General features: G+C 46.6%; 1 protein-coding gene across 2 annotated transcripts in view; it reads right to left on the reverse strand.

Moving 5' to 3' along the window:
• POU2F1 (POU class 2 homeobox 1) overlaps positions 1-26,520 on the reverse strand; it is a 419,716-nt gene that overhangs the window by 33,471 nt on the left and 359,725 nt on the right. For both annotated transcript variants that reach the window (XM_030203955.1, XM_030203956.1), the window contains exon 15: positions 1,544-1,632. In XM_030203955.1, coding sequence (XP_030059815.1) covers positions 1,544-1,632 — 89 coding nt within the window. The remainder of the gene's footprint in view (positions 1-1,543; positions 1,633-26,520) is intronic.

Below are 26,520 nucleotides of genomic sequence, written 5' to 3' on the forward strand. Positions count from 1 at the left end.
TTAAAATAAACATTCAGCTCCAAAATCCATGTATACCAGAACACACTTAGCACAGATCTGTAAGATAGAACTGGATGACATACTCTCCAGCATTTATCTGAGCTTGTTGACTCCAGTCTGTAAAGTATCTACTGTATAACATTCTATATATTCAAAGATTTTAAATGCAGCAAATCTAGTATCGCCACCTTGTTTGTACTCTGACTACTGGCTCAACAGATTTTCCTATTTACTTTCCATATAGAGTTGTTTCCTCGCTTTCTCCTAAAGTCTGCTTTGTAGGTATAAATTACTAGGATTAGCCTGCTTTCTAAAGGAAAATATGTTGGACACTGCACATTTCACACACTTATTCTGCATAACAAATATTCTATTTTGAAAGGTCTACTTTCTATCAAGGTGGGTAATTTTAAAAGTCATATTTGCACAAAAAGTAGTGCTTTATATATGGAGATAGGCATTTTTAAAATGACACCTGCTGTGTGTGTGAAAAGTTATGCACACAAAGCTTCTACATGCATAAATTTACCCAAATTGAGAGGCATCATTCCAGGGTGCAGGGTTTACATTTATGAGAATGCTTTTGATAATACACATATATAGAGTAAGATCATCAGGAAATGCATGTGTGGTAAAGAACAGATGTAAATATATACATTTTCTGGGGTAATTCTACAAGCAGAAGCACACGCATACTTTTGTTTAGCAAAATTGCTAGTCCTCACACAGGACAAAGAATGTATGTACTATTTATATGTGTGCTCAATTATAAAATTACCCTCCAAAGGTTCTAGATTTACTGAAACAAGGTTTGTTTTCTTTAAAAGGTGTTAATTACCTTTAGTTACATTTAGGTGGGAAAGTATCAACATGGCCTACTGCTGAGATATGTTATTTTACTGTTAACCCCAGTTAGTAACTAGGGGACTCATAGACTTACAAAGTTCCACAGGTTACTATAGGGCTCATTTTCAAAGCACTTAAGATTTACAAAGTTCCACAGGTTGCTATGTAACTCTGTAAGTCTAAGTGCTTTGAAAATACGCCTCTAAGTCTCATTGCATAAAATGGGACCTGTGCTAAAATAACAAGAATCAGTGGTAAAATAACATATCTTAACGTTAGCCCACAAAACTCAAGTATGCTAATTATAATCTAAACTTTCAGAAAAAAGGAACCATACTATTAAAAAAAGAAAGGCTTTTGTTTTGTATATCTTCCAAAGCCTACTCTTCTAAACAGGCCCTACAAATTTAAAATCATTAGGGATATTTTATCTAGCTTCTATCTATCACTATGCTTGTAGTCAACCATCAGTGATGCCTCACAGTATCTGGTAGTGTCAAGAAAAAGACATTGAATGTAGCATAACTGAACTCCCACACACTATACTTATGTATCAGTTCATTCAGGCTACTGCAGCCTGGATTTCTAGTGCCAACTTTGTAATGATTTTACTCCTGCCTCATCTTAACTCCACTCCAAGGAAGGTGATTCCATGCCACACCATGAAGAAAGGCAATCAGACAAGTATTGCACTAACCTTGAATAGTTGCCAGTGTGCTGTTGCTCATCAGAGCTGGGCTGAGTGCGCTGCCGAGAGTCCCTGGATTAAGACTGAATAAGGCACCTCTGCAATTTGAAAAGAGATGTGTGTAAACCAAAAATGTCATGCATAAAAGGATAGCAGAACAGGTTTCCTCCTTTAAAATTATTCTCAAAGCCATACCTAATGCTTTGGTAAAAATGAGCAAAAGTAGTTTCCACAGAAGAGCATGAGGTAAACATATTTTTTTGTATGTTTTGCATGCAGTACAGCTAATAAATCTATACAATATCACAAAGTAACGATTTAGAAAGCGATTGGGTAGAACAAGTAGATAAAATTCTAAATGAAACAGCTCTATTACAACAAAGAAACCCCCTTTTTACAAAGCCACGCTAGTGGCTGCCGTGCGGTAATGCCGACCCAGCCTATTCACTTTGAATGGACTGTGTCGGTGTTACTGCACAGGCAGCCGCTAGCACAGCATTGTAAAAGTGTGTGTGTGTGTGTGGGGGGGGGGGGGGGGGGGGGGGGGGAGTCAGCTTGAAAAATTACATTGCCATGGTACACTGAAACCTCGTACTTGATAAAAAACGAATGAAGAAAATTGGACCAAAATTTAAAGCCACACAAACAAGGTTTAAATGGAGACTAATCAATACATTTATTTATTTTTATTTATTACATTTGTATCCCACATTTTCCCACCTATTTGCAGGCTCAATGTGGCTTACAATGTGCCGTAAATACAGGTAATGTTATGGTCGAATAAGATAGGTGTAAATCAGGGACCATGGGAATCTAAGAGAAGGATGTTATATATTGTCCAGTATGATCCTTGATTTTGCTGTGTTGCTGAGTGTTCATATTTATGTAGGGTCGGTGGGGTAAGCCCTTTTGAACAGATTGGTTTTTAATGTTTTCTGAAGTTTAGATGGTCGTGGATTGTTTTTCACAGCTTTTGGCAGTACATTCCATAGCTGAGCACTTATATAGGAGAAGCTGGATGCATAGGTTGTTTTGTATTTGAGTCCTTTGCAATTTGGATAGTGGAGATTTAGGTTTGTTCGTGATGATCCCGTTCTGTTTCTGGTTGGTAGATCTATGAGGTCTAACATGTATCCTGGGACTACACCATAGATGATTTTGTGGACCAGGGTGTAGATTTTGAAGGTGATACGTTCTTTGATTGGGAGCCAGTGCAGTTTTTCTCTGAGGGGTTTAGCACTTTAGGCTATCTGCAATAGGGAGGGTGTGGTCTGGGGTGTTTATAGTAGTGGGTTTGTACTTATTCTGTTGGGATGAGAGCATGAGGCAGTGTGTTCAGTTTCAATTGGAATGAGTTTGCCCATAGGTCCATGGTGTTCAGGCCGAGTTTGATTTCATTGGTGATTTCCATCAGATCGTGTCTGAAGGGAATGTAGGTAGTGACACTGTCTGCATAGATGAACGGGTTGAGGCCTTGGTTGGATAAAGATTTTGCCAATGGGGTCATCATTATGTTGAAGAGAATTCGTGATAGTGGTGATCCTTGGGATACGCCGCAGGCAGCTTTCCATGGTGATGATATATTTGAGTTTGATTTTACTTGGTATGTTCTGGTGGTTAGGAAACCTTTGATCCATTTAAGAATGTTTCCAGCAATCCTGAAGTGGTCTAAGAGTCTTAGTAAAATATTGTGGTTTACCATATTGAAAGCGCTCAACATGTCAAATTGGAGGAGAAGTACACTATTACCTGTAGCTATTTCCTGCTTGAATTTGGCCATGAGAGTGACTAGGCCAGTTTCGGTGCTATGGAGGGAATGGAAACCTGATTGTGATTCATGTAGTATTGAGAACTTGTCCAAGTAGTCAGTAAGCTGTTTGGTTACCAGGCTCTCCATCAGTTTGACTACTAGTGGGATGGATGCAACTGGACGGTAGTTGGCAAGGTCACTTGTTTTTTTTCTTGCTGTCTTTTGGTTTAGGGGTGAGTAGGATGTTGCCATACTCTTTGGGGAAGAGACCATGTTACAGCATGAATTTCAGGTGGGATGTGAGGTCGGCTATGAAGCGGTCTGGGGCAGACTTAAGTAGGTGGCTGGGACAGGTATCCAGTTTGCAGTGGGTATTGGAGAACCTATAAGTCACCTGTAAAACTGATTCAGTGGTGAGGAGAGCAAATGCTGACCAGATACGATCAGCTGGGGAAACCCCAGGGGTTAGGTCCATACCGTTGATGAAGTTTTCAATGTCAGTGATTTGCTGAGGGAGTGTGTTGCATAATTTTATTATTTTATCATTGAAGTAGTTCATTAGTTTATCTGCGGATGGGATATCCGTGTTGGTTGTGGTGATTGGGGTGGTGTCTAGTAGCTTATTTACGAGTTGAAATAGTTTCTTCATGTTTTTGTAGTCCGGTCCTATTTTAGTCTTGTAGTAAGACCATTTGGTCTGTCTTATTGCATATTTGTATTTCCTATGTATTTGTTTCCATGCATTGAGTGTGTGTTCATCTTTTATTTTTTTCCATGCTCGTTCGAGTTTCCTGGATTGTGTTTTGAGTTTTTTTAGATCGTCGTTGAACCATGGTATTGAGTTTTGTCTTTTTGATGTTCTTGTTCTTATGGGTGCCATTTCGTCTAGTACGCTTCTGCATCTTTCGTCCCAGTGAGAGAGGCAGTGTATGAAGCCCGTTCGTGCTGTCCAATCATTATCATATATTTGTTGCCAGAATGCTTTTGGGTCTATTTGCCCTCTGGTGCTATATGTTGTATGTTCTTGTGTATGATATGATCCCTTCATCCGCCAATTTAGGGATAGGTTTAATTTGTAGTGATCGGACCAAGGTGTTTCTGTCCATCTGATGCCTGTTATTAGTAGGTTGTAGTCTGTGGCCAGTTTATGACATAAGAGGTCCAATGTTTGCCCTTTGGTATGGGTAACTTGCATGTGAGGTCAGTTAAGATCCCATGAGTGGATGAATTCCTTGCATTCACATGCATTGGTAGAGTTTGGGCCTTCTAGGTGAAGATTTATATCACCCAGTATTAGTATATTGGAGTTATTTATTATTTATTTGTTACATTTGAATCCCACATTTTACCACCTATTTGTAGGCTCAATGTGGCTTACATAGTACCGAACAAGCCTTTGCAGGCTCCGGTGTGAACAAATACAGGGTGATGTTGTGGTAAGATCAAGTTCATGTGGCACAGCCACATTAGGGAATCGGAGAACAGAAGAGTTGTGTTATGTCCATTACGTGCTTTAGTTTGGTTGTAAGTCGCCCAGGGTCTTTGGGATGCTTTAGACTCATCTTTCACGATGGAACCTCAGATTAAATGCTGCAATCAAAAAAATCTATGTTTAAACTGAAGCAATTACATTTAATTCAATCTATATTTATTCCTCAACATTTCAGAGTATTGATTTATTATCTTTGAACTGTTGTAATTCACTATATCTAGGTATTTTGCAGAAACTACTGAAGAAGCCAAGGTTGATCTGTAGGAAAAGTAGATTTGGTCATATGACCCCATTATATGCTGGTCTTTATTGGCTCCCTATAGAAGCATAAATTGTTTTAAAACGTTGTCGTTTAGTTTTTAAAACATTATATGGTGGTGCTCTGGATGATTTTCTTTTATTATTTTCTTTGTCAGGTAGTTCTGAACAGTTTGCCTCTAACCCAAGCTCCCTCAGGACCAGTTGGAGAAAGGAAGTCATCCCTCCTTATGGCACAAGTGCATATGCCTACTTTGTTCGAGACTGCACTAGTGGATAGCAGAAACACTACAGAATTCTTCTAATGTCTTGAAGTGAAGAAGCAATTTCCCAACCAATTATTTAAACCCCTTACAGGGAAAGTAAGAAAAGCAGTGAACTGGAGGGGGGTGGGGTGGGGTGGGGGAAGAACTCGAGACTCTTCTGACCATCTTTTTTTTTAAAAAGCTTAAAACCTCAAGTGAGGTAACTCTCTGCTCAACTGATGCCCAATTCTCCAACAGGGTCAGGTGCTCATTCAGTAATCAGTCCAGGAGCTACATGTTCTGCCTGTCACCATCCACTGGAGATAGAGAAATACTGAGCATCTAAGTCTGCAGAGTGCCTTTACTGGGCTAAGTGCACAAGACTTTTTTTTTCTCTGCTAGTCGAAGGGATGAGGATGGGATATGATATACCATCTTTCCCTGGTTAGTCAAAGCAGTTTACATATTATATACAAGTACTTATTTTGTATCTGAACTGGTCAAACAACAACAACTAATGATTGCTCTTAAAGCATTCTATGGGGCTCATTTTCAAAGCTCCTAGACTTACAAAGTTCCATAGGGGCATTTTCGATATGACGTCTAAGTCTGACTTTAGACATTTTGCAAAAAAAAACGTCCAAAATCTAAATAGGAAAGAAGTTCATTTTCAAAAGAGAAAAACGTCTATATTTTGTTTTTGAAAATACTGTTTCTAACAAGGTTTTGTGTTTTGGCCCATTAAAACAAACAAACAAACAAACAAAAAAAAAAAAAAAACGTCCAAGTGAAAAATGTAGAAATTCAAGCCATTGGGATGTAGGAGGGGCCAGCATTTTTTAGTAGATTGGTCTTCCAGACATCCCAGGAGATACATGGGGCACCCTAGGGGGCACTGCAGTGGACTTCAAAAACACATCTCACCGTTGCTCCCTTATCTTGTCTGCTGAGCCCCCCCCCCCCCAAACCCATTGCCCACAACTGTACACCACTATAATAGCCCTTATGGGTGAAGGGGGGCACCTATATGTGGGTAGAGTGGGTTTCTGGTGAGTTTTAGAGGGCTCACAGTTTCCCCCACAAATGTAGAGGTAGAGGGAGATAGGAAACAGAGTCCCCCACTCCATAGTGCACTGTACTAACCACTACACTACTCCAGGGACCTGCATGCTGTTCTAATAGACCTAGCTCTAACATCTGAGGCTGTCATAGAGGCTGCTAAATCATATTTATATTCACTTTTGTGGGGGGTCATTTAGAGCACATATTTGTGCCTTATTCATTATAAAAACAAGTCTTGCTCAAAACGTCTTAGTTTTAGTCCAGGACACTTTTGTTTTGTTCCATTATGGCTGAAAAACATCCAAGTACTAGGAACACCCAAGTCCCAGCCTGAACACACCCCTGACACATCCCATTGAGATTTGAACACACTTCTGACAGACTTCACAGAAAAACATCTAAAAATTGGTTTTGAAAATACTAATTTAGACTTTTTTGTGAGAAAAACGTCCAAATACAGATTTATGCCACTTTTTGGACGATTTTCTTGTTGAAAATGAGCTCCTATGTAACGTTGAAAGTCTAAGTGCTTTGAAAATACACCTCTATGCCTCTTTGACAGGAAACGATCAAACAGATACTAAAAAATTATTATTTTTTAATTTTATTTATGAAATTTAACAAACTAAATCTAAGCAACTTCACTTGTACAGAAAAGTGTCTAAGGATAAGATAATCTTTTACAAAGAAATTCTCAAAAAGGAAATATATTTACACTCAAGTCCACAATATTAGATTCAAGACTTAATAAGGAGGAAAAATATAAGAAAAATTAAAGGCAATATTATACCTGAGGTGCATGAGCTAGATATTTACTATATGAAGAGCTCTATTCAATCTCCTGAAGTTCTCTTATTTACCCAAAATGCTGACAAGTGAGAGGGTTAGAAGAAAACATATTTTAGATCTTTATATCTAATAATACATTTACATGGATATCTTAGGAAAAAGGTTCCACCTATTTGCAGAAACCCAGGTTTCAACAAAAGAAACTGCTTATGTCTACGTTGAGTATCTCTCGATACATCAGGAAATACTTGAATCTTAAAGCCTAGAAATAAATTCTCTCTATTCTTAAAAAACATTGGGCGATGATGCAATGTTGTTCATTAGAAAAGCGGGGGATCAGTGATTTGGCTATTTCTTTATCCGATGTGTCTAATATTGCGGAAATGTCCAAAGGTTCTTGCTGGTGTTTCACTGCTTTCCTCGGAAGATAGTAAACTTGTGAAAATGAAGGAAACTTATCTTCCATTAAACCCAAAATTTCTTTCATATAACCACCATTTCCAGGGGCCTAATTGTAGGGACCCTCGGGAAATTCAAAAAGCAGAGGTTATTACTCCTTGCAGACTTTTCAAAAGTTTCACATTTACTTCTCAAATTAGTCAGATCTTTGACCAAGGAAGTCTGTAAGTTTTGAACAGTAGAAAAGTCTTTATCAGTTTGATTTACTCTAGAAAGTAACTCCATCATGGCTGTTTCAGTTTTCTCTATTCTCAACTCTACTTAAGAAAGCTTCTGTGTAAGAATGTAAGTTTGTGAAAAGAGAGTCTTACCTAAATCCGAAATTTAACGCCATAAAGAATCTAACGTGACCTCAGAAGGCTTCTTTTGCAAAAATTCAGAAAATGTTACTCCTGTCGACTCAGAAGACTCACTTATCATTCTAATTTAAGTTTCAGGTATTCTTTGCTCCTCCATTTTACTCACAGCAAAGTTGTTCATTCGAGGATACACATCCAATCCATCTCCTCCAGTCTCCCCCTGGTGTAAATGAGCCTCACTCACGGTAGTACCCTGCAGGTAGTACCACTGGCTCTAGAAGGGGAGAACTCGATCCTCGTGGCTGCGGGGGAGGGGCTCTCCCGTCGGGGCTCCAAGACGTCTCTAGCCCTGGAGACACCGCCGTTTCCCCAATCAAAGCCGGCGACTTCATCGGGACCACACCTGACCTCTGCCTCAGCCCCAGACTTCTCACATGACAGTCCATCGGACCTACTATAGTGGGTTTGGGTGGTTGGAAGGCTCGAGCAGCCGCCTTTCCCCGACGCTTGGGCATTTCCAAAAAAGCGGAAGAGGGAAGTCAACTGTGCCTCAGGTACGTGTGGCTATCTTGGATCCCTAAAAAATTTAGTATTGTGGAAAACCTTACAAAAGTTACTGACTTACATCCACCCTCTGATGGGTTTGGTACAATTGGTCTAAAGTCCAATTCGTCCAAAGAGACAATTTCTCTAAAAGTTAATTTGTCTAATGGACAATTGGTCTAAAATTTAAATAATCATGATAAAGACGTGAAGTCATACATTTCTCATGTGGCAGATGACTGTTTTATAAAGTAAATAATGAGATTATACCACATGCTTTAATCTAATCTAGGCATTAACCCTGGAAGCCACTTCGTAGTGTAATACAATAGATAAAAATTTAATTGAATGCGACAGAGTTGCAAAGTCACAAGTGATTGATGTGGAAGAGTAAAGACTTCAGTCAAGAATGAATGTATTAAGTTACTAAAAAATTTGTTTAGGAAGCCAATCTATATAAATAATTATCACCTCCAATTCTGAAGCTCACTGTGTGGCAGGGAAACACTGAAGCCTACTACTACTTAGCATTTCTATAGCGCTACAAAGCGTACGCAGCGCTGCCCTGTACTGTTGTAGCCTGTCAGCACCACTCACTCTCACTCATACACCTGCCCTCAGCCACGCCCCTTCCAGACATAATTCGCAACCCCAACATTCTAATGAAGCCCGAAGCTCCACCCACTTCCCCTGAAGGGTTCGTTAGTTCGTGCCATGTCTCTCTGCCACACCCTCGTGTCAAACGTGATGACGTTGAGGGCGGAACAATTATCCCTACTCCTCCCCCTGCCTGACAATCAGCTGCCAGTGTGCCGACGAAACCAAAATGGCGCCCAAAATGAGCGTACAAAAACGGGACAACACCGCTTCGGGAGGGAGGCAGCCAGCCAGCCAGACTCAACATTGAAGGGTGCGAGGGAGGCACTTACACTCATGGGCAAACAGAGAATCACAACGACGTGCATGACAAACACCCTCTCTCTCCGCACCCTCCCCGTCACTACTGGACCCGCTGCTCTCTCCCTCCCACCTCCCGAGTCGCCGCTGCACCCCCTCCCCCCACCCACAATCCCCCTCAAACACCCTCCTCCACACCTCACAGGTTTGCTTTCTTTGCAGTGTATGGCAATGACGGCTGTACGGGCCACGGGAAACAGAGATTAACCAAATTGCCTTCCTTGCTTACCCCCCCCCCCCCCGCCCTGAGCCCTCCCCCCCGATGGTCATCGCTGCAGCCGCTCACCATCCCGCCAACACCTGAATGACAACGTGGATGCAGCACCTCACAGGTTTGCTTTCTTTTGAGTGTATGGCAATGACAGCTGCACGGGGCATGGGAAACAGAGATTAACCAAATTGCCTTCCTTGCTTACACTGCACTACATAGCCTTACGTCCACTCCTGTCTTCAAACAGAGGGGAGGGAGGACCGCATGCAACTCGGAGGGGACACAGGGAGAGAGCGAGGGAGGGAGGGAGGGGGGGAAACCTTGCTAGTGCCCGTTTCATTTCATACAGAAACGGGCCTTTTTTACTAGTTCTTAAATAAGACTGCAGCTTTGAAGTAGGTTTGTTCGTGAACGAGATGAAAACAAAGGCTGTAAACTGAAATTGTATGTTACAATTCTATAAAAAGGTAGAAACTATTATAAAAATTTATGCTTCAAGTATAAAATCCATAACTACAGTTGATGTTCAGTTAGTGCAAAGAGTGGTGTTTGAGGTACAATATTTCAGTTAAATCGCAACTGTTACAGTGTACATATTAAAGAATGGAGTTCTGCGACTTGGTAGATTCAAAATGGGAAAGAGAAGTTAGTTGCCCAAGGTTATCTTCTGAGCCTGAGACATAAGTGTGTCAAAAAGATGATGGGAGAAACTGTTTACTACTGGAGATGCAATGGAAAAGACTAATGGGTCAGCAGTCACAATCATCAACTACAAAAGTTTGGAGGACTACTACTACTATTTAGCATTTCTATAGCGCTACAAGGCATACGCAGCGCTGCACAAACATAGAAGAAAGGCAGTCCCTGCTCAAAGAGCTTACAATCTAATAGACAAAAAATAAATAAAGTAAGCAAATCAAATCAATTAATGTGAACGGGAAGGAAGAGAGGAGGGTAGGTGGAGGCGAGTGATTACAAGTGGTTACGAGTCAAAAGCAATGTTGAAGAGGTGGGCTTTCAGTCTAGATTTAAAGGTGGCCAAGGATGGGGCAAGACGTAGGGGCTCAGGAAGTTTATTCCAGGTGTAGGGTGCAGCGAGACAGAAGGCGCAAAGTCTGGAGTTGGCAGTAGTGGAGAAGGGAACAGATAAGAAGGATTTATCCATGGAGCGGAGTGCACGGGAAGGGGTGTAGGGAAGGACGAGTGTGGAGAGATACTGGGGAGCAGCAGAGTGAGTACATTTATAGGTTAGTAGAAGAAGTTTGAACAGGATGCGAAAACGGATAGGGAGCCAGTGAAGGGTCTTGAGGAGAGGGGTAGTATGAGTAAAGCGACCCTGGCGGAAGATGAGACGGGCAGCAGAGTTTTGAACCGACTGGAGAGGGGAGAGTGACTAAGTGGGAGGCCAGCAAGAAGCAGATTGCAGTAGTCTAAACGAGAGGTGACAAGGGTGTGGATGAGGGTTTTGGTAGAGTGCTCGGAAAGAAAGGGGCGGATTTTACGGATGTTGTAAAGAAAGAAACGACAGGTCTTGGCAATCTGCTGGATATGAGCAGAGAAGGAGAGAGAAGAGTCAAAGATGACCCCAAGGTTTCGAGCTGAGGAGACAGGGAGAATGAGAGGACATCCGATGCACGCTGTTGCTGCACACCGAGCTGATGTCACCCGTGTGAAGACTGCCAAAAAGAAGCTGCAGCAAACAGTAATGATAACCCCAGAGGGAAAGGGGGAAATGGGACTTGATATACCACCTTTCTGTGGTATTTTGCAACTACATTCAAAGCGGTTTACATATATACAGGTACTTATTTTGTACCTGGGGCAATGGAGGGTTAAGTGATTTGTCCACAGTCACAAACAGCTGCAGTGGGAATTGAACCCAGTTCCCCAGGATCAAAGTCCGCTGCACTAACCACTAGGCTACTCCTCCACTCCGGAGTAGTGGAGGAGCTTAACTCTTCATTCAGGGGCCCTTTTACAGAGCGGCGGTAAGCCCAACATAGGTTTACCGTTTGCTATTCAGGGTAGTAGTTCCGGGTTGAACATGCACCATTTCCGGGGGAAGGGGACCCAGAAAAGGCAGCACAGAGGTAACCCAGCGGTAATTGAGCATCGCCACACACTGTCCGGTTACCGCTGGAGCCATTACCACCACCTCAATGGGTGGCGGTAAGGGCTCCCCGCTGCATCGCCACATGGTAAGAGTTTTCTTACCATATGGCCATTTTGTTTTTGGGGCTTTTTACCTGCTGCAGTAAAAAGGGCCCTGGCGAATGGGAAAAATGGCCCCCACCCCTACTTCAAGGCTCTTTTTCCCACAGCTTAGTAAAAGAACCCCTGAGTGATAAAATATTGTTTTTAAAAGTATTTTCATTTACCTTCATTGAGTGTCCCCTAGTCTTTGTACTTTTTAAAAGAGTAAATAATCGATTCACTTTTACCTATTCTACACCACTGATCTCTATGGTCGGTCAATGCTCGTGTTAACCTAGGCATACCAAAAACACAGAACACAGTGGCATCATGGCATAGAAGACTGAAGTGTTGGTTGGAAGAGTACATATAGTTTATAAACTGATTGCCAAAGTGCAGAAAGAGCAGAAAGATGTTGAAGGTCAGATGGAAAGCATAATATGAGCTCAGCAAAGAAAGAAACAGAAAAATGATGAAAGAAGCCGAGACGATTGTATTATGACCATTTTTGCACAGTGAACCTCCTACAATATTCTGTGCTGCCATGGAGGAGAAAGGTCTCCTGAAGGGAGAGCATCACTGTGGAGAGGCAGGAAGTGACCCTGTAGCCAGGACCTGCCCTCCAGGGGATGCAATGTGCTCTTGCACTAAGGATGTGTCTCCAGGGGCTTCTGCCCAGTAGGGAAGGGTTAGGATGGCCACTGTAGTTGTAGATTCGATCACTAGGCATGTAGATAGCTGGGTGGCTGCTGGACATGAGGACACTTTCCTGCCTGCTTTGTATGAAGGTGGCAGACCTCACATGGCACCTAGATAAGATTTTAGACAGTGCTGGGGTTGAGGGAGGAGGTTCTGGAAACCAAATTTAGGCTCTTGGGTAGAAAGCTCAAATCCAGAACCTCTATGGTAGCATTTTCTGAAGTGTTCCCCATCCAAGAGACAGGCAGCGCTCCAGAATCTCAACTGGGTGATGGTTCAGGGAGGAGGGTTTTTGATTTGTTAAGAACTGGGCAACATTCTGGGGAAGGGGGAGCCTATTATGGAAAGATGGGCTCCTCCTTAACCAGGGTGGAATCAGACTGCTGGCATCAACATTTAAAAAGAGATAGAATAGTTTTTGAAGTAGAAACTGGTGGAAGGCCAACAGTCACTCAAAAGTGCATGGTTTGGAACAAGGTATCTTTAAAAGATATCACCAAAACAGGGAAGATGGGGCATCCCGATAGCAAGGCTGCAAAAGAGATCATAGAAGAACAACAGGCTCATTTTCAAAAGAGAAAAACGTCCAAAAAGTGACACGTCTGCATTTGGACGTTTTTCTCAGAAAAACGTCCAAATCAGTATTTTTGAAACCTCTTTTTAGACGTTTTTCTCTGAAGTCCGTCCAAATCTCAAGGGGGCATGTTCAGGGCGGTACTTGGGCATTCCTAAGACAGCCATTTTTCAGCCATAATGGAACAAAACAAAAACGTCCAGGAATAAGATGTTTTGAGCTAGACCTGTGTTAGGAACACCCAGATCCCACCCTTAACAAGCCCCTGACATGACCCCTTGTGATTTGAATGCACTTCTAACAGACTTTATAGAAAAACGTCTAAAATTAGTTTTGAAAATACCAATTTGGACGTTTAGTGCAGATTATGCCATTGTTTGGACGTTTATCTCTTTTGAAAATGAGCTCCAAAGCCAACATGGATCTAGTCAAGGGAAACCTTGCCTCACAAATCTACTACAATTCTTTGAAGGGGTATTCATATGGATAAAGGCCATGGGATAGGAGATAATGCCCTATTGGGGATTAAAAACTGGTTAAAAGATAGAAAACAGAGAGTAGGGTTAAATGGTCAGTATTCTCAATGGAGAAGGGTAGATAGTGGTGTTCTCCAGGGGTCTTTGCTGGGACCCCTGCTTTTTAACATATTTATAAATGACCTATACATGGGAATAATTAATTAGGCAATTAAGGGCCTCTTTTACTAAACCGCGCTAGCGATACCCGGTGCAGCAAATGCACCACAGCTCATTCATTTTGAATGGGCTGCATCACATTTGCCGCATGGGAATCGAGGCCCTAAATTTGCTGATAACACAAAGTTATTCAAAGTTGTTAAATCACAAGAAGATTGTTAAAAATTGCAAAGAGGACCTTACGAGACTAGGCATCCAAACAGCAGATGTCGTTTTAAAAAATTATATCTTAATTTGAACACACAATACCAAGAAAGACAGCAAAGAAATAGCAAAGATACATACCTGTAGCAGGTATTCTCTGAGGACAGCAGGCTGATTGTTCTCACTGATGGATTGACGTCCACGGCAGCCCCCAGGAATGGAATTTTTCAAAGCAAAAAATCGCGAAAACTTTGATAGAGCTTTCTGGCTTGCGGGGCGCGCAACTGCGCATGCGTGGCCGTCTTCCCACCCATCGCACGGGAGTCCCACTCAGATATATCCAAAAGCAAGAACTAGAAGAACAACAACTGCAAAAGGGGAGGTGGGTGGGTTTGTGAGAACAATCAGCCTGCTGTCCTCGGAGAATACCTGCTACAGGTATGTATCTTCGCTTTCTCCGAGGACAAGCAGGCTGCTTGTTCTCACTGATGGGGTATCCCTAGCACCCAGGCTCACTCAAAACAACAAAGAAGATCAATTGGGCCTGGCAACGGCGAGGACATAACTGAGATTGACCTAATGCAGAAACATCTGAGAGTGCAGCCTGGAACAGAATAAAAATGGGCCTAGGGGGTTGGAGTTGGATTCTAAACCCCGAACAGATTCTGTAGCACCGACTGCCCAAACCAACTGTCGCGTCGGGTATCCTGCTGACAGCAGTACTGAGATGTGAATGTGTGGATTGATGACCACGTCGTAGCCTTGCAAATCTCTTCTATAGTGGCTGACTTCAAGTGGGCCACCGACGCTGCCATGGCTCTAACACTATGAGCCTTGACATGACCATCAAGATTCAGCCCAGCTTGGGCATAAGTGAAGGAAATGCAATCTGCTAGCCAACTGGAAATGGTGCGTTTCCCGACTGCGACTCCCCTTCTGTTGGGATCAAAAGAAACAAACATTTGGGCGGACTGTCTGAAGGGGCTTGTCTGCTCCACGTAAAAGGCCAATGCTCTCTTGCAGTCCAAGGTGTGCAACTGACGTTCGGCAGGGCGGGTATGAGGATGGGGAAAAAATGTAGGCAAGACAATTGACTGGTTCAGATGGAACTCCGACACCACCTTCGGCAAGAACTTGAACTTAGGGTGCGTGTGGAGGACTACTCTGTTGTGATGAAACTTGAGATAAGGAGCATGCACTACCAAGGCTTGAAGCTCACTGACTCTACGAGCTGAAGTAACAGCCACCAAGAAGATGACCTTCCAGGTCAAGTACTTCAGATGGCAGGAATTCAGTGGCTCAAAAGGAGGCTTCATCAGCTGGGTGAGAACGACACTGAGATCCCATGACACTGGTGGAGGTTTGACAGGGGGCTTTGACAAAAACAAAGTGGAGGAGTGGCCTAGTGGTTAGGGTGGTGGACTTTGGTCCTGGGGAACTGAGTTTGATTCCCACTTCAGGCACAGGCAGCTCCTTGTGACTCTGGGCAAGTCACTTAACCCTCCATTGCCCCATGCAAGCCGCATTGAGCCTGCCAAGAGTGGGAAAGCGCGGGGTACAAATGTAACAACAACAACAACAACAACAACAACAAAACTCTCATGAAGTGAAAAACTAAAGGCTGTCCAGAGATAGGCTTTCCTTCTACACGAGAATGAAAAGCAGTAATTGCACTAAGATGAACTCTTACGGAGTTGGTCTTGAGACCAGACTCTGACAAGTGCAGAAGGTATTCAAGCAGGGTTTGTGTAGAACAAGAGCGAAGATCTAGGGCCTTGCTATCACACCAGATGGCAAACTTCCTCCATTTGAAAAAATAACACCGCTTCGGGAATCTTTTCTGGAAGCAAGCAAAACCTGGGAGACACCCTCAGAAAGACCCAAGGAAGCGAACTCTACGCTCTCAACATCCAGGCCGTGAGAGCCAGAGACTGGAGGTTGGGATGCAGAAGCGCCCCCTCGTTCTGAGGGTTGGAAAACACTCCAATCTCCACAGTTCTTTGGAGGACAACTCTAGAAGAAGAGGGAACCAAATCTGACGTGGCCAGAAGGGAGCAATCAGAATCATGGTTCTGTGGTCTTGCTTGAGTTTCAGCAAAGTCTTCCCCACCAGAGGTATGGGAGGATATGCATACAGAAGGCCCTTCCCCCAATGAAGGAGAAAGGCATCTGACGCTAGTCTGTTGTGGGCCTGAAGTCTGGGAGTATCCTAACCGGACTATTTGAAGAACCCACCGATCGGAGGTTATAAGAGGCCACCTTTGGTGAAAAAGTTTTAACCTCCCTCCGACCGGTAAGTCGTCCGGCACGGACACTTTTACAGCGGCTATGCTCAGCTGGAGCCAGTCAAAAGCCCATCCCTTGCTTTTGCTGGGGAGTCACAGGGGCCTGTCTTGGCGCACGCTGTTGATGAGAACGAGCGCGCTGGGGATGAGCCTGAGAAGGCTATTGAGAAGGAGGATTGTACCTACGCTTGTTATACGCATAGGGAGCATTCTTCCTTCCCCAGAAAAATCGTCTACCTGATGAGGTAGTAGCAGAAGGCGCCCGGCAGGAGAGATAGTAGTAGTAGTAGTAAGTAGATTGTCCATAGCAGTTTCCCGCTGCGTGATCTGATCAACCACTTGCTCGACTTTCTCACCAAAAATATTATCCCCCCAGCAAGGGACATCCGCAATCCGCTGCTGGACTCGATTGTCCAGGTCAGAGACACGCAGCCATGAGAGGCTGCGCATCACTATACCTTGGGCAGCGACTCTGGATGCAACATCAAACGTATCGTAAGTACCTCTGGACAGGAATTTACGACACGCCTTCTGCTGCCTGACCACCTCCTGAAAAGGCCTGGCCTGCTCCGGAGGGAGTTTATCAACAAAGTCCGCCAGTTGCTTCACCGTGTTCCTCAAGTGGATGCTCGTGTAGAGCTGGTAAGATTGAATTCTGGCCGCGAGCATAGAGGCCTGATACGCTTTTCTCCCAAAAGGGTCCAGGGTTCTAGATTCTCTTCCCGGGGGCACCGAGGCAAAGTCTCTACAACTCCTGGCTCTCTTGAGAGCGGAATCCACAACCATAGAGTCGTGAGGTAACTGCGACTTCATCAGTTCAGGTTCTCCGTGAATCCGATACTGGGATTCAGCTTTCTTGGGAATGGTGGGATTACTTAGTGGTTTCATCCAGTTCCGCATAAGTGTCTCCTTGAGCACATTATGCAAAGGAACCGTGGATGACTCCTTAGGTGGTGAAGGATAGTCAAGGACCTCGAGCATTTCAGTCCTGGGCTCATCCTCAGATACCATAGGGAAGGGAATAGCCACAGATATTTCCAGGACAAATAAAGAGAAAGAAAGACTCTCCGGGAGAGAAAGCTTTCTTTCTGGTGAAGGAGCAGGATCAGAGGGAAGACCACAAAACTCCTCAGAAGAGAAATACCTGGGATCCGCCCCTTCATCCCACAAGGCATCCTCATCGGTATCGGACAAGAGTTCCTTAACTGCAGTCCTAAACCGGGCCTGTCTCGACGCCGAGGAACCATGTCCTCTATGGCGATGTCGAGAAGTCAACTCCCATGCCGGCAGCGATGAAGCTCCCTCCAGTGATGTCAACAGGGAGTCGACCTGGGTGGCAGCCGATGCCACAGGTGGCACTGGCGTTGGAGACCTCACATAGAGCCATAGAGCCAGCTGCCGCTTCCACAGACGGTACGGAGGGTGCAAGCACCCCCGGTACCAGAGCAGCCTGATGCAGCAGCCCTTCCAAAAGACTTGGAATAATGGCTCGGATGTGCTCGTCTAGAGTCGCTGTCGAGCAAGGCTGTGGAGTCGGTGCAGGACTCGATGTCAGAATCTGTGGAGGTTGAGGAGGCGGTACCGGGCTGCCCGAAGACAGACACCTCTTGTATGGAGGGTGAGTGTTCCTACCGGCGTCGGCGCTTCACGGGTGCCAAATCCTTCTACGCCCCAGAGCTCCTGGTATCATGCTTGGAAGGAGACCGATGACGATGCTTCTTCGCCTTCGCTTGATTCACGTCATCAATACTCCTTGGTACCGATGAGGAGGACGTGGAATCCACACGCCTCCTTGGGGTCGGGTCCAAGAGTGCTCGGTCCCGTGGGCTCTGTACAGCAGGAGGCTTTTTGATAGGTGGAGACCCACTCGATGGCTCACTGCTCCCAGCGTGTGGTGGTCTCCGGACAACCATTACCTGCGCTCCTGAAGTCGATGCCATCCCCGGTGCCGATGTCGACGCCCAGGTACCAGTCGAAGCTCCGAAAAGTCGGTCTCGAAGAGCTTGTCTCGATGCCTGTGTCCACTTTTTCAAGCTAAGACACAACTTACATGCGTCTAGGCGATGGTCGGGCCCAAGGCACTGAAGACACCACGCATGGGGGTCAGTACCCGAGATCGACCGGTTGCACCGAGTACACTTCTTGAAGCTGCTGGGAGTCCTTGATGACATGGACAGAAAAATAGCGGTGGCGACATCAAAGTTCGCGATTGTGCCAAAAAAGGAGAGCACAAAAAGAGAAGCCGCGGCGGAAGCGAAAGGAAACTTAAGAAGGGCAAAAACTAAAAAAAAAGTAAAGGACTTCTTTTTTTTTTTCAAAAGGCAAGGTAAGAAAAGAAAAAGATGAAACCAAAGAAAACTGGAAAAAATCTCCGGAAAGAAAAATGGCCGAAGGCTCTTTCAAGGGGTCTACAGACGACGATACGCTGCCTCTCTTTACCGTGGAAAAAAGGTAACTGAGTGGGACTCTCGCATGATAAGCACGAAGACAGCTGTGCCCCGCGTGCCAGAAGCTTCTATCAAAGCTCTCAAGATTTTTTTGCTTTGAAAATTCCGTTCCTGGGGGCTGCCGTGGACATCGACCCATCAGTGAGAACAAGCAGCCTGCTTGTCCTCAGAGAAATAACAATACATCGTGGTAATTTTTCAAGTTTCTTCCTCCCTACCTCCCTCTACCCACCACTCAAAGAACAGGCACAACAACAGACCAGACTGCACATGTTGTTTCTTCATGGCAGTCTGATCCGCAATTAATAGCAGATCAAAACCTTGTCACCCCCTCTCCACCCTCTTAAATACTTCAAGTTATAAGTTCAACAGGTAACTATGAGTATGATGAGGCAAATGATCCCTCACTGGGGACCAGATTTGTTGAAAAGCCTTCCAGGCCCTAGAAGACCACCAACTAGCAACCAATTTCTCCATCTTCATTAAATTAAAAAGTTAATTCCTCCATGTGGTGACTGATGGGGTAGCAGCCTGTCTCCAGCACATCAAAATACTCTTTCTGGCCAGAAAAAATGACTTATGCAGCAAAAGGTTGGGCCCTGATCGAAAGCCCAATGAAACAAAATTAAAAAACAATTGAATATCCGCCCGGAGAGGTAGGCGTCTGCCCAGTACTGCAGAGAGGTGTGTCAACACCAGCATCCAGAAAGGTTTTATTATAGGGCATGTCCAGAACATGTGTATCATTGTATCCAGCTTGGCCTTACAAAGTGGGCATTCCGCCACTGCCGTCACACGAGCCAAAAATGCCCGGTATGGGGAAATGTACAGGCGGAGCAAACGCTTATATTGTTGTTCTTGAAAAGACAATGAATTTGTAAGGTGCTTCAGGCTGTTTCATGAGCAACTGCAGCTGATCACCTGTAACTCGTTCCTCCATCAATGAAGTCTGATTCCAAACCACAGCCAGAGCATCATAATCAAAAGCAGGAGTCAGACTGCGCAAGCTGATTTGATAAAGGGATAAACTTGCTTTAGAAGTTCAGGATAAGAGCAAACTTTCACAAAGTAAGTCCACAGCATTCTCATTCAAAGTAGAAGCATCTAGCACACTCACATAGTGGTGCACCTTATGGTAAGCCAGCCAGTCACCAGAATGCAGACACCCCCTTCCACCTGAAGCTGTTCAAAGGACTTCTTGGACCCCACGTCAGCCACCAGGTCACAAATATAACTAAAACAACAGCGAGACCAACATTTTAAATATAGCTTTGCTGCATCAGGATCCAAGTCTTCATTACCCCAAAGAGGGAGCAACATGGTGGAGGTGGAGGGAAGTTTCAACTGCTTACAAATGCACTTCCAAACTTGGCGCATAGTTTTTAATATAGGATGTGCTGCAGCACTCAAAACTCGAGTAAGGTATGTAGTGTGAAGATAATACAAACAGGTCTGTTGGTGCAATCAATTGTTGTTCCAGTGCAGTAGGAGTAAAGTGAGCAGTCCCTTTGATCCAGTCCACTAAGTGTTGCACAATAAAGGTAAAATTATGTATAATCATACCTGATAATTTTCTTTCCATTAATCATAGCTGATCAATCCATAGACTGGTGGGTTGTGTCCATCTACCAGCAGGTGGAGATAGAGAGCAAACTTTTGCCTCCCTATATGTGGTCATGTGCTGCCGGAAACTCCTCAGTATGTCGATATCAAAGCTCCATCCGCAGGACTCAGCACTTAGAGAATTACACCCACGAAGGGACACTCTGCCCAGCTCACCACCGCCGAAACGGGGGAGGGGAATTAACCCAGCTCATCCCCACACAAGTGGGGGAGGGGAATCCGTCCAGCTCATCCCCGCGGAGCGGGGGAGGGACACCACACCCGCCGATGCGGGGGGATCTGGCTTATCCTGCAACCGCAACCGCGGGAGGAGCTGACTGACCCTAACACCGCCGAAGCGGGAGGGGTACAAAGCTGCCCTACAGCCGCACGAAGCGGGAGGGGAGAGGAATGCAGCAGCTCACTGTAACACAAACTCGTCTCAACTCTTGTAGAATCCAAGTGAAAGAAGAACTTGAACACGAAGTCCTCCTGAAGTAACTGAAGGCTAAACTTGAACCTAAAATTCAACCAGAATATAAACAGTACAGATATCTGGGAGGGGCTATGGATTGATCAGCTATGATTAATGGAAAGAAAATTATCAGGTATGATTATACATAATTTTACCTTCCATATCATCAAGCTGATCAATCCATAGACTGGTGGGATGTACCGAAGCAGTACTCACCCAGGGCGGGACATAGAAATCCCTGACCTCAACACTGAAGCTCCAAACCAGGCCTCCGCCCGTGCAGCCACAGTCAAACGGTAATGCTTGGAGAATGTATGAGCCGAAGCCCACGTTGCCGCCTTGCATATCTCTTCCAAGGAGACGGATCCGGCCTCTGCCATCGAGGCCGCCTGAGCTCTCGTGGAGTGAGCCTTCAGCTGGATAGGCGGCACCTTCCCCGCAGCCACATAAGCCGCTGCAATGGCTTCCTTGACCCATCTTGCCACTGTAGGCTTAGCAGCCTGCAGACCCTTACGAGGACCTGCAAACAGGACAAACAGATGATCCGATTTCCGGAAATCATTGGTCACTTCCAAGTATCTGATGATGACTCGTCTCACATCCAGATATTCAAGAGCGGAGTACTCCTCTGGGTAGTCCTCCCTACGAAAGGAAGGGAGACAGAGCTGCTGATTCACATGGAAGCGAGAACCAATCTTGGGCAGGAAGGCAGGCACTGTGCGAATAGTCACTCCTGCCTCAGTGAACTGCAGAAAAGGCTCTCGACATGAGAGCGCCTGGAGCTCGGAAACTCTTCTGGCTGAAGTGATAGCCACCAAAAAGACTGCTTTCAACGGCAGGTCTTTCAGAGATGCCCTCGACAAGGGTTCCAAAGGCGGCTTCTGCAATGCTCTTAGCACCAGGTTGAGATTCCACACAGGCACCACTGAGTGCAGAGGAGGGCGCAGGTGATTAACTCCCTTGAGAAAGCGCACCACATCTGGCTGCGAAGCCAGGGAAGCACCCTTCAGGCGGCCCCTGAAGCAAGCCAGAGCCGCTACCTGGACTTTAAGGGAACTGAGCGACAGGCCTTTCTCCAGACCTTCTTGCAGGAACGCCAACACTGAAGAAATTGGAGCAGTGAAGGGAGAAAGTGAGCCTGCTTCACACCATGCTGCAAAGATACACCAAACCCTGGCGTAAGCAGTAGAAGTAGAGCGCTTCCTCGCTCTCAGCATAGTGGCGATGACCTTGTCTGAGAAGCCCTTCTTCCTCAGACGCTGCCGCTCAATAGCCAGGCCGTAAGACCAAAGGGAGAGGGATACTCCATCACCACGGGACCCTGATGTAACAGGCCCTGCTCCACTGACAGCCGCAGAGGATCGTCGACTGAGAGCCTGAACAAGTCCGCATACCAGGGACGTCTGGGCCAATCCGGACCCACCAGGATTACCCTGCCGGGATGCTTTGCCACCCGGTCTAGCACCCTGCCCAACATGGGCCAGGGCGGGAACACATAGAGGAGCTCTTGTGTCGGCCACTGTTGGAGAAGAGCATCTACTCCCAGGGATCGAGGGTCCCGTCCTCTGCTGAAAAAGCGCGGCACTTGGCCATTGGCCGATGACGCCATCAGACCTAGGCTCGGCTGGCCCCAGCGCTTCGTGATGTCCAAGAACGCCTGAGCAGATAGTTGCCACTCTCCGGGCTCCAAGGTATGGCGACTGAGAAAGTCCGCCTTGACATTCATGACTCCGGCAATGTGGGCCGCTGAAAGCTGCTCCAGGTTCGCTTCCGCCCACTGGCAAAGATTCATAGCCTCCTTGGCTAGAGGGGCGCTCTTGGTACCTCCATGGCGGTTGATATAGGCCACAGCCGTGGCATTGTCCGACAGGACCCGTACAGGCTTCAACACCAGTACCGGGATGAACTCCAATAACACCAACCGAATGGCTCTGAGTTCCAGGAGGTTGATAGACCACTTGCCTCTGCAGGAGACTAGAGCCCCTGCGCTGTCCTTCCCAAGCAGTGGGCTCCCCAGCCCATCAAAGAGGCGTCTGTCGTGACGACAATCCACTCCGGGGTCACCAGAGGCAATCCTGCAGACAACTTGTCTGTCTGCGTCCACCAGCTCAGCGCCTTGCGCACTGCTGGGTCCACGGGAAGGCGCACGGCATAATCCTCCGACATCGGAGTCCAGCGCAGCAGCAGAGATAGCTGTAGTGGTCTCATATGAGCCCTGGCCCAGGGCACTACTTCCATCGTGGCCGTCATAGAGCCCAACAGCTGCACGTAGTCCCAAGCCCGAATAGGAGAGGCTACTAGGAACTAGTCCACCTGAGCCTGAAGCTTGACAATCCGATTGTCTGGCAGGAACACTCTGCCCACTTGGGTGTCGAATCGAACTCCCAGATACACCAGGGACTGAGTCGGGCGCAGCTGGCTCTTCTTCCAGTTGATGATCCATCCCAGGGAGCTCAAAAGAGCAACTACCCGGTCCATAGCTTTGCCGCACTCTGCATAAGAGGGGGCTCGGATCAACCAGTCGTCCAGATAAGGATGGACTTGTACTCCTTCCTTTAGCAGGAAGGCCGCTATGACCCCCATTACTTTGGAAAAGGTCCGCGGAGCAGTAGCCAACCCGAAAGGGAGGGCTCTGAACTGGAAGTGTCGTCTCAGGACTGTAAACGCAGAAAGCGTTGGAGAGGAGGCCAGATGGGAAAATGCAGGTACGCTTCCTTGATGTCCAAGGAAGCCAAGAACTCTCCTGCCTTCACTGCCGCTATAACAGAGCGGAGAGTCTCCATGCGAAAGTGCCTCACTTTCCAGGCCCGATTGACCCCTTTGAGGTCGAGGATAGGCCGGACAGAACCTCCTTTCTTTGGAACCACAAAGTAAATGGAGTAACGTCCCTTGCCAATCTGATTTTTTTTTGGCACCGGAACGACCGCACCCAGGCGGATCAGGTTGTCCAAGGTCTGCTGCACTACCACAGCGTGACCGGAGACTTGCAGGGAGAGAGTACAAACCCGTCTCTTAAGGGTTGGCAGAACTCTAGCTTGTAGCCGTCTCTGATGACTTCCAGCACCCACGCGTCTGAAGTTATAGTGGTCCACTCGCCCAGAAACGAGGACAGCCGTCCTCCAATCTGCACTGGGGCGTGGACCAAGGCCCCGTCATTGGGTACGAGACCCTGGGGGAGGACCGGAGGGAGCACCTCCGGGACGGCGGTCTCTGCGAAAGGAATGCTGCTTGGGGGAGAAATTCCTCTTGAAGGAAGAGGGGGCAGAGGAACCCGACTTGCCCGGGCGGTACCGATGGGCTTCCTGCAACCGTCCTCTGGAGGTATCGGGACGAGTACTAACCCGAGCCCTGACCTCTGGTAATTTCTTGCCCTTAGACGTGCCGAGATCGGTCACGATTTTGTCCAGCTCGACCCCAAAGAGCAGCTTGCCTTTAAAAGGCAATCTAGCCAGGCGGGATTTAGAGGCGTGGTCAGCAGACCAATGTTTCAGCCAAAGCCACCGCCGCGCAGAGACTGTCTGAGCCATGCCTTTAGCTGAGGCTCTCCAGACATCATACAGCAAGTCTGCCAAATAGGCTAAGCCCAATTCCAGGGCCGGCCAATCAGCCCTCAAGGAATGATCCGAGGGGGAAGCCCGCTGCACCATAGTCCGGCACGCCCTGGCCACATAGGAGCCGCAAACTGAGGCCTGCAAACTTAAAGCAGCTGCCTCAAAGGACGACCATAAGGCCGCCTCCAATCTTCTGTCTTGGGCGTCCTTTAGGGCCGTGCCACCTTCCACCGGCAACGCCGTTTTCTTAGTCACCGCAGTGATTAAAGAATCCACGGTAGGCCACAGATAGGCCTCACGTTCACTCACAGCCAAAGGATAGAGGCGGGACATAGCCCTAGCCACTTTAAGGCTCGTTTCCGGGACATCCCATTGAGCCGCAATTAAGGTGTGCATGGCATCATGCACGTGGAAGGTTCTAGGCGGGCGCTTCGTCCCCAGCATAATGGCAGAGCCAACAGGGGCTGAGGGAGAGACGTCCTCCGGAGAGGAAATCTTCAAAGTGTCCATGGCCTGTAACAACAGGTTGGGCAAATCCTCTGGGCTAAAAAGCCGCGCTGCAGAGGGGTCATCCGCTCCATCCGAGCGGGGATCTATCTCCTCCAAGGAATCCGCAAAGGATCGTTGGGAGACCTCAGACACGCTGCCCTCATCTACATCGGAGGAGACAAAAGTCCTCCAAGGCCTGGAAATCAACCCGAGGGCGTTTACCTCTGGGAACCTCAACCTCTTTATCCGAAGAGGGAGCAGGGGCAGCGTTTTGCATGAGGAAAGCCTGATGCAGCAGCAAAACAAACTCGGGGGAGAAACCCCCCAGACTGTGCACTTCCGCAGCCTGGGCAACAGCCCTAGACGCACTCTCAACCGGCGCTCGCAATAGCGGGGGAGAGACATGCTGCGCATCCAAAATGGCGTCCGGCGCGAAACTCCGTGAAGGAGCCGCGCGGGAAGAACGGCGCTTAACTTTAGCCGCTTTTGTGCCGTCGCCCAAATTAAGGGCGTTCATGGCATTAATGTCTCCAACCTCAAGGGCGGCCCCGAAGAAGCCGTCCGAGCCGCGTGGCCGGCCAAGATGGCGGAGGCGAGGAGCGGGGGATGGGCGTTTATGGCGGGAAAAAACCGCCACGCCGGAGGAACGACCGGGACATTCATCGGTCACTAAACTATCACCCATCAAGGGCGAATCAGGTTGTAAAACCCCCGCATCCCCTCTAGAAGCGCTCCAGCGATCCGGGGAGCGACCCTTTGCGCCCTCGCCCTCCGACGCCATTGCCACGAGGAGAAGAATCGGGGAACCCCCTGCCCGCTATAAAAAGGTAAAATTACCTGCTTGCCGCTCCGAGCTGTAACGAACTGGTGTCCCAGTGAGTAGCTGCAATGAACGTTTAAAGAAACGTCGAATTAAACGCCTTTAAAGACGTTTAAAAAAAATTTTTTTTTTTTTTTTTAAACGGAGCCAGCGGGAGGGGGGAGAAAAGGAGGGACCTGGCACCACCAGGTTTGCACTTGCTCAAAAGAGCCCTCAACCCCAGGCCTCAACAAAACCTAAGGATTAGGCTTGGAGGCCTAGCCAGAGCTGCTGCTGTGTGTGACCACCACCTGCTGAGATAGAGAACATACTGAGGAGTTTCCGGCAGCACATGACCACATATAGGGAGGCAAAAGTTTGCTCTCTATCTCCACCTGCTGGTAGATGGACACAACCCACCAGTCTATGGATTGATCAGCTTGATGATATGGAAGGCCACATTATAGTGTCACAGATCAGGCAGATGGCAGAGCAAGCTAAGATGAAGAAACTCTGGGCCTCTTGTTATTCCATAGAAATTTGTTGAGACTCTTCTGAAAAGTAACCACATCCCGATTAATAAGGTACATAGGAAAGGTTGTAAGACATACAGCCACTTTGGAAATAGTACGATTTTATATAAGCTATGCAGCCTGTGAGGGACAGTGGCAGTGACGCCTGGCAGATGGCGTTTAATGTGAGCAAGTGCAAAGTGATGGATGTGGGAAATAGGAATCCAAACTATAGCTACATGATGCAAGGTTCCACATTAGGAGTCACTGCCTAGGAAATGGATCTAGGTGTTATCGTTGATAAGTTGAAACCTTCTGCTCAGTGTGCAGTGGTGACTAAGAAAATAAATAGAATGCTAGGAATTATTAGGAAATGAATAGAAAACAAAAATCAGAATGTTATAATGCCATCATATCGCTCCATGGTGTGACCACACCTTGAATACTGTGTGCAAT

The sequence above is a fragment of the Microcaecilia unicolor genome, chromosome 5, assembly GCF_901765095.1.
Source record: "Microcaecilia unicolor chromosome 5, aMicUni1.1, whole genome shotgun sequence".
In the NCBI taxonomy this organism is placed as follows: domain Eukaryota; kingdom Metazoa; phylum Chordata; class Amphibia; order Gymnophiona; family Siphonopidae; genus Microcaecilia; species Microcaecilia unicolor.